The sequence below is a fragment of the Chlorocebus sabaeus genome, chromosome 12 (genome assembly GCF_047675955.1).
Source record: "Chlorocebus sabaeus isolate Y175 chromosome 12, mChlSab1.0.hap1, whole genome shotgun sequence".
Lineage (NCBI taxonomy): Eukaryota > Metazoa > Chordata > Mammalia > Primates > Cercopithecidae > Chlorocebus > Chlorocebus sabaeus.
This window is the reverse complement of record NC_132915.1, coordinates 50,370,825-50,387,015: the sequence shown is the minus strand read 5'-3', so window position 1 is coordinate 50,387,015 and position 16,191 is coordinate 50,370,825. Positions and strand designations below refer to the sequence as shown.

The 16,191-nt window shown below is 37.0% G+C and overlaps 1 protein-coding gene across 1 annotated transcript; it reads left to right on the top strand.

Annotated features, from left to right (window-relative positions):
* Window positions 1-492: 492 nt before the first annotated feature.
* On the top strand, window positions 493-1,334 carry IFNB1 (interferon beta 1). Its single transcript, XM_073022174.1, has one exon. The coding sequence runs from the start codon at window positions 566-568 to the stop codon at window positions 1,127-1,129; it is 564 nt and encodes a 187-aa protein (XP_072878275.1). The 5' UTR covers window positions 493-565; the 3' UTR covers window positions 1,130-1,334.
* Window positions 1,335-16,191: the final 14,857 nt, after the last annotated feature.

The following is a 16,191-nucleotide window of genomic DNA, read 5'->3' as shown; positions in this document are numbered from 1 at the left end:
GATTACTTATAATACCTGATACAAAATAAATGCTATATAAATAGCTGTAATACTGTATCTTTAAAATTTACATTATTTTTGTTGTTGTATTATTATTTTTATTGTATTTTTAAAAAATATTTTCCATCTACAGTTAGTAGAATCCACAGGTACAGAACCCATGGATAGGGAGGACCAACTTTATCTTTTGGCTGTTTTGAGGTTCTTGAATTCTCAGGTCATTTGCTTTCCTTTGCTTTCTCCCAAGTCTTTTTTCACAATTTGCTTTAGTCATTCACTGAAACTTTAAAAAACATTAGAAAATCTTAGAATTTGTATATCTTTTTTTCTAATATATATAACATAAGATAGGAGTTTAAATAAAGAGTTTTAGAAACTACTACATATGCAAATGACATAGGAAAACTGAAAGGGAGAACTGAAAGTGGGAAATTCCTCTGAATAGAGAGAGGACCAGGTCATATAAATAGGCCATACCCATGGAGAAAGGACATTCTAACTGCAAACTTTCGAAGCCTTCGCTCTGGCACAACAGGTAGTAGGCGACACTATTCCTGTTGTCATCATGACCAACAAGTGTCTCCTCCAAATTGCTCTCCTGTTGTGCTTCTCCACTACGGCTCTTTCCATGAGCTACAACTTGCTTGGATTCCTACAAAGAAGCAGCAGTTTTCAGTGTCAGAAGCTCCTGTGGCAATTGAATGGAAGTCTTGAATATTGCCTCAAGGACAGGATGAACTTTGACATCCCTGAGGAAATTAAGCAGCCGCAGCAGTTCCAGAAGGAGGACGCTGCATTGACCATCTATGAGATGCTCCAGAACATCTTTGCTATTTTCAGACAAGATTTATCTAGCACTGGCTGGAATGAGACTATTGTGGAGAAACTCCTTGCTAATGTCTATCATCAGATAGACCATCTGAAGACAATCCTAGAAGAAAAACTAGAAAAAGAAGATTTCACCAGGGGAAAATTCATGAGCAGTCTGCACCTGAAAAGATACTATGGAAGGATTCTGCATTACTTGAAGGCCAAGGAGTACAGTCACTGTGCCTGGACCATAGTCAGAGTGGAAATCCTCAGGAACTTTTTCTTCATTAACAAACTTACAGGTTACCTCCGAAACTGAAGATCTCCTAGCCTGTGCCTCTGGGACTGGACAATTACTTCAAGCATTCTTCCACCGGCAGATGCTGTTTAAGTGACTAATGGCTAATGTACTGCATATGAAAGAACACTAGAAAACTTTAAAATTTTTATTAAATTATAAGTTATTTTTATTTTTTATTTAAACTTTATTTTGGAAAATAAATTATTTTTGATGCATAATTCAACATGGCAGTTTTAATTTTATTTTGATTTATATAACCATCCATATTTTAAAGTTGCTGAGTACCTATTAGTTGTTCTTTTTAAAATATACCTGCAAAGTAGTATACTTTCTGGCCCCTGCCTTTAAGGAATGTAAAATTCAAGAAAGCCATGTGGAATATACAAGGTAAGAGACAATAAGGGGACCTGATCCTTATGGGGGAATAAATATGTATGAACTGCTATGGGACTAAGAGAGAAGAGGCAAGCAGGAGGGTCTGGAACTAAACCTGGGTTTCCCATTGCTCCTACTGTGTGCTCCAGATTCTCTGCTCATAAAGTTAGAATTGAGCTGGCCATCAGGAATAGCCAGAGGAATATGTCAGCTTTTGTGTTCTCCCTAACCTCCCCATGTTATCTGGGGGATACTTTGCTCCTGGAAAGATTTTAAAATAATTATGTGCTCCCCACTATCCCTGCAAGCTTAAGTGTGAGAAGTCCCACTTACTTCCATGACACTATTAAGCAGCAATCTCTTTATTCTGCTCTTCATGGGACAGCCAAGATGTGTGGGTATCTTAGGGGAGCGTGGGTCTCTGTCTGCTGGCATGGCACAGGCATCAGAGGAAGAAGAACACTTTTTATACCCTAGCCATGTGATTAGTTTTCTCCCCATTTTTTCAAAAAAGTAAGTCTGCTTCCGGTCCCCACTGCCTTGTTCATACAGAATTACAGGTATGTCCTGTCCAGTTTTCTGTCACTCTGCATTGCGGATGCCACATAGTCCCTAAAGCCAAATTAAAGGTGCAGCAGTTTAAGTCTGGCTTCAAACCAAGCAAAAAGCCAGGGAACATAGGAGAAAGGGAAGTTTAGGTGGGATAGAGAGGGCATTAATTTTTCCCAGGGCTTACATCGGGAAAACATCAAGGTTTTCTAGGAGCTCTTTGGGCACCTGGTCAGCATGGGCCGACTGGTTAGGTTTTTGTCTTTGTACCGAAACTCAGGAACTTGGGTTATAATGGCTACTACCGCCATTAACAGTTGCTGTTTACTGAGAGATTCTAATGAAATAGGCACTGTGCTGAGCTCCTATGTAGGTAATTGGACTTAATCTTCTCCACAAGCACCCCTCAGGTAGGCACAAGTACGTTATTGCCATTTTACAGGAGAGGAAACTAAATCTCAAAGAAATTTAGTAACTGCCTATGGTCACATAGTGATTTCATTCAGTCTCTAGTGAGTGGAGGTTTAAAAAAGAAGTTCAAAGGGAAGAATCATAAAAGTCTTTATTTGTATCTGGGCATTTTTTTCCTAGAGCAGTACAGAAATCTGAGTTCCTTTTAAAAGAAGCAGCTTTCTGGAGAAGTAATCTGTTCATTAAGAGTTCCAGACAAGCTACTATTGTATAGACAATGAACTCAAGTCTCCCCCTTCTGGTTCAAAGTGGGTAGCACACGGGCTATGCAAACAAGAAATGTCATCCTGTGGGGCCTGCTGCCATTGACTCAAACCAGTCAAGCCCCCCTCAAGCTTCACTCTTCCCCCAGCTCTCCACACCTGCTCTGCCAAAAGCCCTTCTGTAGCCGAACTCCCCTTTTTCTAGGAGTCAAGGACAAGATGAGCAAGTAGCAATGCAGAGTCCAGGCAGTGTCTAGAGCAGCAAAGAGGAAGCTAAAGAAATCTCTCTCAGCAAGGGGCCCCTATTGTCTGCTGCTTTCTCTGGGCTAAACTGCTAAACTGGCCCAGAAACTGGCAAGTTCTTGAAAAGACCTGCTGTACCTCCATGAGGGGACAAGAATGACAGGAGAGAGGCCACTTCTGCAGAATTAGAAATACTGTATCACAGCTTAGCATGTCAGCCCATCCAGAATGCCAAAAATATGTCCATAACCAGTAGAAGATAAATAACAATTAAAATTAATTCCAATAAAAATGAAGGCGACTAGCCCAAAGGTGTACATTTGCATGTGCTGAACCGATGACTAGGCATGAGGAACAAAGTAAAATAATAATATTATTTTGGCTGGCACCAGAATACCTCGTAAGAAAAACACTCTTTGTTTAGAAAAATATCTAATGAGTCTGTAGAAAAATATCTAATGAGGCTTCACTCAATATCTAGTGAGATCTTGAGGTTATGGGTGTGGCAACAGAAAAGACAGTAAAATACTAATAGCACATTTTGTGTGTCAGCTTGCTTTTAAGGAGAAAGGAGACAGACAGAAATCCCCCAAAGCTCTGGAACTGTGACACTACTTGGAACAAGGCAGACAGTGAAAACCTCTGCTGGTGGGGATGAAAAAAGAACTTTTCCAAACAGGGTAGCTCATGTGCGGTGTGAAATTGTGTGCGCTGATGTGTTGAAAATCTGTCCGCCATCATCTCCAAAACTTCAATAAAAATGGCTACCATGAAAAGTCTTTATGTGCATAGAACTTCCGTGTACAAATCACAGAAAGTGCCCGGGCTCATGTTTGAAATAGTATGGGGTAAAAAACATGGGGTGGCCAGACCTTCATAGATAAACCAAATTAGAAGAAACAGAAGGCAAAACAATGACAACAGAGCCACCTTACCCCTTCCCAAGTCACACCTTAGGAATCCACAGAGCTGGATTAGGAGAAGGAGCTGTCTTATTAGCTCTTGAGCAGTAAGAAGGTGCTGGTGAACATCTGGGTTCCATATAAATATTTGAATTTTGCTTAAAATTGCCATACAGATGCAGGGTAGTATCAGCACACATTTGTATCATCTTTTTTGTCATCAACAAAGTTGTTATTTAGGCATTTTAGGTGGCATTAAACAAGTTCAAGTATTCAGATAACATCTGATCAGGAATTTATTCATAAAATACTCTTAAGAAAATGAAAGGAACATGCCACAAACTGGGAGAAGGTATTTGTAAATCATATATCTGATAGAAGACTCGTCTCCAGAATGTATTTTTTAAAATCTCTGAAAACTCAATAACAAAAACACTAATAAAATAATAAAATAAATAATAAATAAAATAATAAAAATGGATAATATATTGGAACAGATGCTTCATCAAAGACATGCAAATAGCAAATTAGTATGTTAACATGGTAAAAGCTTTCTCAAGGATTGTTGTTGGTGTAGGTCAGATAGTGAATGTGAAATGATTTGACTCCAGGGGAGCCCTTTCCACCATGAGGACCTGCCATAGCTTCTGTCCTTTCTGAGCAAAGTTCACCAGCCCTCTTGGACAAGTTCTATTTCTGATGCATGAGAGGTCTGCCAACCAGAGACTGTGGGGGCCCTCATCAACATGGATTTCTTCTTGGCTGGTTTGGCTGTGGGACACACACAGAGAGCCAGCAGCTGGTAATAGAGTCAGAAGATGAATGTCACCCAGAACCATACCTTGTTGATTGCAAACATTTTCTCTAAACACATTGCATTGGTGCTTGTTGAGTCTAAAAAATGAACTGTTTTATGAATCCCTTTGTTCTGAACATTAATTGTTGCTTTTTAAACATTAGTTTTATTGCCTAAAATTTACTAGGATAGTTTAAGACAAACTCAAAAATTGGACCAGAAGTACCAGCACAAAATTATACTCTCTTAATTTAGAATCAAGTTAACAACTTAACTCGTTAATTGACCTGATGGAGAGTACTCCAAAAACATGTTCACATCATAGTTATCACCAAATCAGACAATTACATTTCAATTGTTATTCTGTTTTGACATTCACATGGAGGGTGTTCCTAGAAAACCTATAATGCATTATTCAAATTATATCCCCCAACAATTAGCCTATGAATTTTTTAAAAATGGAGTCCACTTCAAAAGACTCTCTTAAGAGGATTAAAAGACATGTCACAGACTGAGAGAATATATTTGCAAGTCACCTCTCTGATAAAGAAGTTGTATTGATACATAAAGAATTCTCAAGATTCAATGATAAGAAAACAACCCAATAAAAGACAGACAAAAGATTTCAACACATATTTTAGGAAAGAAGGTACAGAGATGGCAAGCAAGACAGGAAAAGACAAATATCTTAACCTTTAATAATGCAAATTAAACAACAATAAGACACTGCTACATACTTATTAGAACAGCTGAAGTTAAAAGGACTCACCATATCAAGGATTGGCAAAGATGTGGAGCAACTATAACTTTCAAAAAATGGTTCAATGACTTTGGAAAACCATTTTTGCAATTTATAAAAAAGATAATCATATACCTATCGCATGATCCAACCAGTCGACTCCCTAGTACTTATCCAAGAGAAAAGAAAGGATGTGTCTATACACAGACTTGTATATGAATGTTTGTGGGCACTTTATTTGTCCATCACAAATGAATGATTAAAGAAATTGTAGTATATCCATACAATGGAGTATTATTCAACAATAAAAGGGAACGAATCATTGATACATACAATAATATGGATGAATCTCCAGAAAAAAGTATGCTGAATATAAGAAAATAGGGCCAGGCACAGTGGCTCATACCTGTAATCCCAGCACTTTAGAAGGCCGAGGCAGGCAGATCACCTGAGGTCAGGAGTTCAAGACCAGCCTGGACAACATGGTGAAACCCCATCTCTACAAAAATACAAATATTAGCCAGGCATGATAGTGATTGCCTGTAATCCGAGCTATTCAGGAGGCCGAGGCAGGAGAATCATTGAGTTCAATCAATTGAACTTGGGAGGTGGAGGTTGTAGTGAGCAGAGATTGCACCACTGCACTCCAGTCTGGGTGACAGGGGAGACTCTGTCTCAAAAAACAAGGAAAGGGAAGGGAAGGGAAAGGAACGAAGGGAAGGGAAGGGAACGGGAATAAATTTTGTATTGGCCTATTTCTATAAAACTCTAGAAAGGAAAATTAATCTATAATGACAGAAAGCAGATTAGCGGTTACCTGGGGGTGGGGGCAGTTGTATTGAGGAATGAGATGGAGGGAGAGTTTACAAAGCAACACAAAGAAACTTTTGAGGGGACAAGGACATTTTCACTATCTTGATTGTGTTGATGGTTTCCGGGGTGTATATACATGTTAAAACTTATCACGGTGTCCACTTTAAATATGTACGGTTTATTACATGTCATTGTACTTCATTGAAACCTCTCACAAAATAAAAAAGTACACATTTACTGAAAAATAAATAAAATGGAGCCAAAGCATCTTGTTGTGTTCCCTTGTTAAACTCAACATACATCGTTTGATGTCTTAAGATCTCTTTTATGAGACTCCAAGATGAGATTAAATCAACAGGCTCTTAGAAATAAAAAGTTATGTTACAGTCTAAGTTCATTGTCAGTTAGAGGTTAGATTGTTAAAGGTTTTTACTTATGGCACATTTGCAATACTCCGTCATATTTTAAATCATAGTCCAAGAAGTGGATCACAATCCCCGCATGCTAAAACTATGGGGGGAAAAAGTCAAGAGCACTTCACACATTGCGTATCTGCACCAAGTGCAATACAAGTTACATATTACAAAGGCCACTGCTTAAGGAAATGATTTTTCCCATTTTTATATTGTGGCCAAATATACTTAAAATGTAGCATTTAAACCCATTTTAAGTTACATCTTAAGTTCTGTAACATTCAGTACATTCATATTGTTGTGCAACCATCACCACTCTTCATCTCCAGAACTTTTTCATCTTTTTCAGTTGCAACTCTGAACCCATTAAATACCAACTCTTCATTTGTCCTTCTCCAAGCCCCTGGTAACCACCATTCTACTTTTTATCTCTATGAATTTGACTACTCTAGGTACCTCATATGACTAATAATATAATCTGTGTCCTTTTGTGACTGACTTATTCTACTTAGTACGATATAATGTCTTCAAGTTTCATCTATGTTGTTGCATGTTTCAGAATTTCTTTGTTTTAAGGCTGTGTATGTTTGTGTGTGTACCACATTTAGTTTATTCATCTGTCCATTGATGGATACTTAGTGTGCTTCCTTTTTTTGGCTATTGTGAATAATGCTGCTATGAATACGGGTATACAAATATCTATTCACGTCCCAGCTTTCACTTATTGGGCTGTGTACCCAGATATAAAATTGCTGAATCATGCAGTAATTCCATATTTAATTTCATGAGAAATCATCAAGGTATCTATTTTTAACTTATGTCTTCATAATGGAAATATTTGCAATGATAGTACAATGCAAACACAACAATAACAGCCACATTTCTTAAGGACTCACTTTCTGCAAGGGATCTGCTGAGGAAGAACTAGCTATCTAGCTAGCTATCTCGACAGATGACAGAGAGATGGATGGATGGATGGATGGATGGATGGATGGATAGATAGATAGATAGATAGATAGATAGATAGATAGATAGATAGATAGATAGACCATGTTATTCAATCATCCAGAGAACCCCTATGAGGAAAGTATTGTTCTCTCCTTTTAATACATAAGAAAACTGAGGCTCAGAAAGGTTAAGTAACTTGACCAAATCCACAGTAGGTAAAGAACAGAGACATATTTGGAACCAGGGATCATACTCTTAACTACTTGTAATCATCTACTACCACACAAAATGCTATTTTTACCCCACTACATAGTACAAATATTGCAATTTAGAGAAGGAACAAGAAGCTCTACTGCCCGGCGGCTAATGCAGCAGCACAACAGCTCCTGGCTTTGTTCCAAGTAGGTGCACTAATGTCCAGTGGCCTGTGGGGATCTTTTGCAGAAAGGGCTGCTATCCTCACTCAAGCAGTTGGTCTCCTTCCATCCCCATTCAAAAGGGAACTCTCGATCTCTCTTCCTTTCTCTAAAGAGTATAGCAGGAAATTCCCATCTGCTCCTTTGCCAGACTCTACGGAGAATATTTTCTCTAAAGGTTTTCGTAAGCAACTGTCTGAATCATGAGTCATCGTTTTTCCCTTGGCAAGGCTGCATTTCCTTCTCTTGACCACTACATTTTTATCCATGTACTAGCAAGACAGCCCTGTGCGCAGTTTCCCTCTCAAGTCTGACACAAGCTGCTTTTGTTATCTCATAGGAATGTTTAAAAACTAAAATGGCATACATTATTTAATGGATATACACAGAAAATTTCTCTTTCCTTTCACTTTTTAATTTCTTGGCTCATCTTCTTTTTATGAAAGTCCAGAGGTAAAACAAATAACTTTCAAAGCAGAAAATGATTTACTAATCTAGAAATGCATGAATTGAAAATCTGTGCATTGAAAGTACAAAGTTTTTTTGTTTGTTTGTTTTGTATTTTTAAAGTTTCCTATACTCTGATGGAAAAAACACAGGGCATGAAGTAATACAAACCTGAGAGCTACTGTGGGTTCTCCCACTTTGTACCTGTATGGTCTTGGGCAAGTTACATAAATTAGAAACAATCATACCCCAAACTCTTCAAGATTTCTATGAGAAATAAATGCAAAAATGGGATGTATGACTTCGTCCAACACAGGGCCTTGTAAATACCACAGGATCTCACTTATATGTAAAATATAAAAAAGTTAATCCCATGGAAACAGAGCATGGAATAGTGGTTGCCAGAGCGGAGACAGTTGGGATGGGTAGGAGAGGGTTGGGGAGATGCTGGTCAAAAAATACAAAATTACAGTTATATAGGAGGAATAAGTTCAAAGGATCTATTGTACAAGCATGGTGACTATAGTTAATGATAATACATTATATTCTTGAAAAATGCTAAGAAATTGGGTGTTAAATGTTTTCACCACAAAAAAAAAAAATAACTATGTGAGATAATGCACTTGTTAGGTAGATTTAACCATTTCACAATGTATATATAGTTCAAAACCCCATGTTGTATGCAATAAATACATGCCATTTTTATCTGTCAATTTAAAAAATTAAAATAATAAAATGCCACAGAGATCTTCAAGGGCTATTAAAATAACTTCTTCCATTATATTTGTTATAAGCCTTATAAATAGTTTAAAGTATGATATATTTTATATTTGGCGAACTGGGTTTAGACCAATTGGTGTCTGTCAGGCATATGTGGCACCTTAGCATCTATTAGGGAAGAGTAGGCCACACAAGGGAGAAAAGCAACATTCAATACAGCTTCCTCCCCTCCAGGCTGCAACGGGATCTCTCCTAAACTCCAACATACCTTTGAGTTCCACCGATTATTTTCCTACTATAAGCCACACCTCTGAAATAATAAATGTGATATGCATGAAAAACTCATTTTCTTTCCATTTATCTAAATTTGTTCTTATTTCTTATGGTTTAATTGTGTTCATTAAGTCACGAGTGCTCAACTTCCCTGGGTTATATTATAAGACTTACTATAATAGTTGACAAAGAAGGGTTCACTTTCAAATTGTTTCATTCAAAACCCTTGACTTCATCCCAGGTTCCCATTGGCTTGGGAGGTATGTATGAAGAAGGAAGTGGGGGAGGTAAATAACCCTCTATGCACCTACTACCTGTGTAGGATTTGTCCAGAAAAACTCCTGGCATGTAGTTATCAATAAATGGTAGCTTTTTCCCTCTTTGCAGGCAATTGTTATATATTATTCTCTTGCTGAAATATAGGAGCCTCTATTTTAAAGCATCCCATCCCTATCCAAAGTAAAATTTCACAAAATCTGTAGAAATTCCCAGATAGTTCAGACAATTATCTCTGTAATTAAAAACAACACCATGACACCATGATCATGTAATTGTCTGGTCAATAAGATAGAGCCTAACACAAAGTGCATGGGCATCTCAAATATATTCATATAATTAGAAAATGGTCTAGGCTCTTATTTTCTGATTGCATGTCCAATAAGCTTTCTGTCTTTCATTGCTCAGTTTCACAGATATTATTGCCGGAACTCAGCCTCCCACTTGAAATCTCATTAGCTTTGGTGCCCCACACTGGACTTCTAGACTGATCTCTCTCCCTTATCTCCTGGTAACCTAGACACATAAATGCAAAAATGAAAAGGATGACAGGAACAATGTTTCATCTGTTAGATGTCTTGTCACAGGGAGCTGTTACTCGTCCCTAATGAGCCTCTGTTCCCTATTCTGTTCTTACTTCCTTATCCAATCATTACTTGGGAATGGAAAAACAGAGGCTACTCACCAGCGGAATAATGTGGGGACACTCAGACAGGGCCAAAAAACCTTCTAAAGGTTCTGAGAAGGGATTGTGGCTATAAAGCTGTGATAACTTCCAAGGAGACATCATCTTATTCAGCAGCAGCATTTTCACCAACAGTCTAAAAACTCTCCTGATTTTTCCTTCTCTCTCTGTCTCTCTTTTTGATTTGCCACAAGTGATAAATGATAATAAGCCAAAGGGAAAACAGTGGTGGAGGGAAGCAGTGAAAGAACTATTTACATTTCTGACATTTTGACCTTAATGAACTGCTGCCATCGATCAACTGGGAGAAGACTGACCTTGTGGAACCCACTGCCTGATTGCACCTTGCTGTGATATGAAGTGGTCACCTACCTGGTTGCGTGTGAAACACAGTTTGTCTCCAGTAGAGAATAGCCTATCGACTAAACCAAAGTAGAAGGAAATAAATTTTCATTCTTTCCCCCAGGTCTGACCATAGAGTAATAAGCTCTGGCGGTGCTCCAAAACAATGATCTTCAACTAGTTGCAATATTATTTCCATCCTGGCCAAATAGTTAACCCAGAAACACACTAGTCATAATGCCCTCTGCATGGATTATACCTTTATCAATACAGCATTTGAATTTCAAAAAAAAATACACTTGTCAAAGTGCAGATTAGAGATCTGAGGACTGATAAATAATTTGCTTTAACTGGTGAGTAAATAGCAGAGGCAAGGTTCTAAGATATGCAAAACTTTAATTGATTCAGGCCAATAGTACTATTTAGTAACTCTTTTCATTTATTAAGTGGAAAGACTGTATTTAGGACACATTCACATGACAATTGAGGACTTCTTAATTTTCTGTATATTTGTTTACACACTATTCATTCTATACATGTGAGTTGGACAGCTTATAACATTCAAGGCATTAGAGCCACAAGGCCTGCCCTCAGGGAGCTCAGTCCTATTGCAGAAGATGAGCAGTTACAAGGCAAGATAAGTGTGTTCACAGAGGTTTTAGAGAGCTATTGAAGCACAGAATGAAGATAGGTCTTTCTTGACACCCACTACTGGGTTCCCTAGCTGGCAAAGCAGACACTCAGTCACAAATACCAATCTGCTTTAACCATAGTGATGAGTCTGCCTTCTCTCCCTCCACCTTCATTATTCTCACCCAACAATCCACATGCCCTCAAAGAAAAAGGAGGATTTCAGCTGCCACCCTCAGGACCCTTTCAGCTGAAAGTGATGGAAACTCAACTCCAACCATAGTAAGTAAAAATGGGATCTATTGCAAGAATAGAATTGCTCATAGCATCAAAGCAATTGTTGCAGGAAGGGCAGCTCAGGGGTCTCAGGAACAGGAACTAGAGATTTTCCTCTATCAGAAATCTTTTCTCCCCTCCTTTCTTTATACTTCTTCCTGAATGAGGCAGGGGGTCTGGGCCACTCAGGAATCACACCTTTATTGCTCCGTGATTAGAGGAGAGAGAGAGAGAGTATTTTACATATATTATTGCTAACCCTTGAGTTGCTATAAGATAGCACTTTCATTGCGTTTGAAAGGAGGAAAGCAAGTAGTAAAGAATTAAGGAATTTGCTTCAAGTTCCAGGGTTGGTGAAGAGCAAGGGAAGTATTCAAGGACTAGTTGGTCTTTCTGATTCCACAACTAACTAATTGCACCACACCGCCCGCCTATCAACATTTGTTGAATGAATGAATACTTGAATACATAACTCATAGATCTGCATGAAAGGTAAACCCTTTCCAAATCCCCCTTGGTTCCTCCAGAGGCAATCTTCATCTTCATCTAACCTACTGGCTGCCAATACTTTCATTTTACTATACACAATCCCCCAGAACGAAGACAGCTCCAGCCAAAAATAAAAATAAAAATTCTGAAGCCTCTAATTGTTCTGGTTTTGATGGGTAGAGACTTTCTGCTCCCAGGAATCATCAAGGGCTCCTCAAGAGGAAATACACCATGAGAGATGGAAGAGTCTGGACTGGTGGCTGAGTACCATGCAAGAAGAGCAAAAGCATCTTCCAGGCACTTCATGTGACTGACAACACATCTCTCTTGATCCAGTCATTTTTGGAATGTGCTTTGAAAATAATGGATAAATGTGAACATACACTTGAAAACTCCAGCAATGCAAGCCCAGGTCTGTAGTAGCATAGGGCCATAATAGCTAACAAAGATCACTGTAGTGTGGGGCATCCTGCTATCCATGCTTTGGCAGAAACACTAGCTTTTTGGAGCATCTGAGCTATATGACAGAATGAAAGTACCCCAGAGGAAAGGGGAAAATATTCTAGGTCGTGTGAAGCTTGAGACAATTAAGTATACAAAAGAGATGGATATTCCTAGTTCAAGATGGCAAATAATCTCTCTTTAACCTCTTCCTTATTCCAGCATCTCTTTGAATATAACAGTAAACACATGATTAAAGAGTGGAATCAGTCATAAGATGTTGTCTAATGAGGACAAAACAAGAAATGAGAGATTTAAGTGTATCATTATACTCATATGTATTCCCACACTATATTATTTTATTATACTTATAAAGTTACCAATGAAGAACCAATGAAGAATGAAAACAACATAACTATTTCTATTAGGAATGCATCCAGCTACAACTAACAAATAGCCTTATTAGCAGTAAACTAAAGGGGTTTATCTTCTCTACCTACAAAAGATCTAGATGGAGGCAGTTAGAGCAGGCCAGCTTTCTAACAATGTGCCTGGGAATTGGGCACTCTTTTTCTGCTCCATTATTTGTACCATGTCACTGTTATATTTGTCAACTCATGGCTATAACATGACGGTTGTACCTGCAAGCATTGCCTCCACATTTCATCAAGAAGTAAGAGGGGTGTTGTCTGAATTAGGAAGTGGACGATCTCTCAGAGTTCCTGATCTTTCAAATGGAGCCTTGGAATGTGAGTGTTTATAGCTGGACACATTGCCTCTGTTAATAAGGAAAACAAAGAAATAGAGAACGCGTAATAGTTATAAAAATAATTGTAGCAATATCCAACAAAATCTGAGAGATAAGAGAAGTGGACATTGATATAAATAAACTATAGTTAGAACATGAAGTCAAAAGTTATAGTCTAAATTGGTAAATCGATAAAGATTTTGGTACATTATATAGATTTACATGGTATATAATAAATGGCAAAAGAAAAGAAACAAAATGAAAAACAAGTTACTTCTGTAGATTGGAAGTAGGGATGGAAAACTGAGAAAGAATGTTTTTTCATTTAACTGCATTGTATAAATCTTTTTTACACTGTGTGCATGTGATGCAGTAATAACTCTAGAGAGAAAAGTGTGAGCTTGTTTTTGTACTTTAAGCAGGTGAGACAGGATAGAATTGTTCTAAGTGTACCTAACATCAGTACTGAACAAATAGTATTTGTGAATAAAATATTTATTTATAAAACTATTTTTAATAAAAATAAAACTAAATATCTGCAAACTTCCCCCCCCTCAAAAAAAGAGAAGAAGAATCACAAAAAGTGACCAATGTTAGAATATCTGGCACTCTTCCATCTGATGAGAGCCAGTCAGTACTTTTGATCAGTGCCTGGTCTAGGTTGGAAAGAAAAAAATAATTTCTCCTGAGTCAATAAAGTCAGTTCCTTTAATGTCCTTTCTTCTCAGTTTTCCCATCTGTAAATGAGAATAAGAATATCCCTTATAAATTTATTTTAGAGAGATTGCTTGTTAGAAAAGTGTAGGAATCTGTGTCAAACATCAATTAGATTTGAAAAGCAACCAATAGTCATTGACTCCATGCTTTAGAAATAACAAGTACCCAACATTAGTATAAAAAGTATCCATTGAATACAAAATAATAACATTGTCAGATTATATTATTTTAGATATTCAAATATTTAGCAATTGGTATGATAGTGGAGGGCAGCAGAAAATAAGGCTGCCAAAAGCCTTAAAACTATATTCCCTTTGATTCAGCAAGTCATTTTCTATAATTTTGTCCTAAGGAAATAATTAGACAAATTTTCAAAAGGTGTTATACAAGGGTGTTTATTGCCTCAGACTTTGTAAATATTCCAAATTTAGGAGAAAAACATAAATTTCTAACTATCAAAAATTTAAAATTATGCTAATAAAAATTATGCTAATTAAGAACAATTATGCTAGATTTCTGTGTGTTGACTCAAAGTATTCCATAGCCAACATATTGTTAAGTGACAGAGGTACATTCTAAACAATATGCATACTATAACCCCATTTTGTGGGAAAATCCATACATATATGAATAGAAAAGAAGCTAGAATTTAACATGTAAAAATAGTAAGGTAAAAATCTCTGATAAATTTGTGAACGAATTTTCTTCTTTGTATTTTTTCTGAATATTTAACACATTCAGTAGCAGGTGATGATTTTTATAATCATGTAGTAATAATAAAGCTATCTTAGTTTTGAGGACTGAAATATATTGTCTCCAATCCTGTCACAATCCTAATGAGTCATTTACTTTAGTTGTATCCTGACATTCCATTTACTACACAATGTCCCTGACAATAAGATAACTGAGAACACGAGCATAAGTTCTATTTGATATAGTTATAAGCCCAAACTTAATTTTTAAAAATCACATAATGATACTACTTTATACCTTGATGTAATTTTAAAATATAATTACTCACTCATAAGCCTACATCGTTAGTAGAAAATGCACCAGATTGGGATTTAGGAGGCTTCAGTACCTTTCCCTTCTTTGCCACTGGCTCATTTGGGCAAATCGCTCTACATAATTTCTTAGGGATTCACTGGGGATTTCAGAGGCTTGAGCCTATGTGATTTTTACTTCTATGACTCAAAGTTTTAATGTTTTATCTGGTTTCTATCTCTCTTTAAGATTATAAGTGAAGGTAAAGGACTTTTCCTGCTGGGTTTTATAGATCTAAAACAGAAGGCCTGGATTAAAAACATTTATGTTTGAATTTTCGCTCCAACATTTATAAATTGTGTGACTTGGACACATTTTTTAATCTCTCTGAGGTCCAGCTTCATTACCTTAAAAACTGGCGAATTAATGATCCGCATCTTGACATTTAAGGAACGAGATATTACATCTAAATCCTTTGGCACAGTTTCTGATACATAAGATAAAGAGTGCTTGACAAATGTTAGTTGTTATTATTGGCTATGCAGGTTACTCACCTCTACTCAAAGATTAATAAGAGAATATATAGGATTTAGAAGAGGAAAACCGAAATTTTGTTAAATACAAGCAGACTTTCATGTTAATGATAAGCAGGAACTGAGAAGATTCTACACCCAGAATTTCCTGGGTACCACTAAAGGAGTTAATACACAAAAACTCGAGAGTCATTTTTTTATTATATAGTAAAACCATATGTTTTAAAATGTTTAACAGCAACTACAACTTAGAAAGCACTAATGAAATCAGGTCTTTATTTCATAATGGCTAAACGATGATTTAATTAAAGTTTTTATTTCAATAGACTCTCCATTTCCATTCAAAAGTCTTCCTCAAAAAATTGCATTTAAACAGTTTTAATACCTAGGCTCCTATAAAGATTGCCTGTGATTTCAGATAAACACAGTTTTTTTAAGCTGTATTTGAAAGCGCTCTTGTAATTTAACCCCTGAATTCTGAATTTCAAATGGAGAGTAGAGGATTAACAAATATGTGATGCAGAATCATGTTTTCATGTTCTTTCATTTTGGCAGGAACTCTTGTTTCAATTGAAAACATTCCCTTACCATTACAGAAACCCGGAGGGCAATCATGAGTTAAGACCTGGAAAATAAAACTGAGAGAAAAGA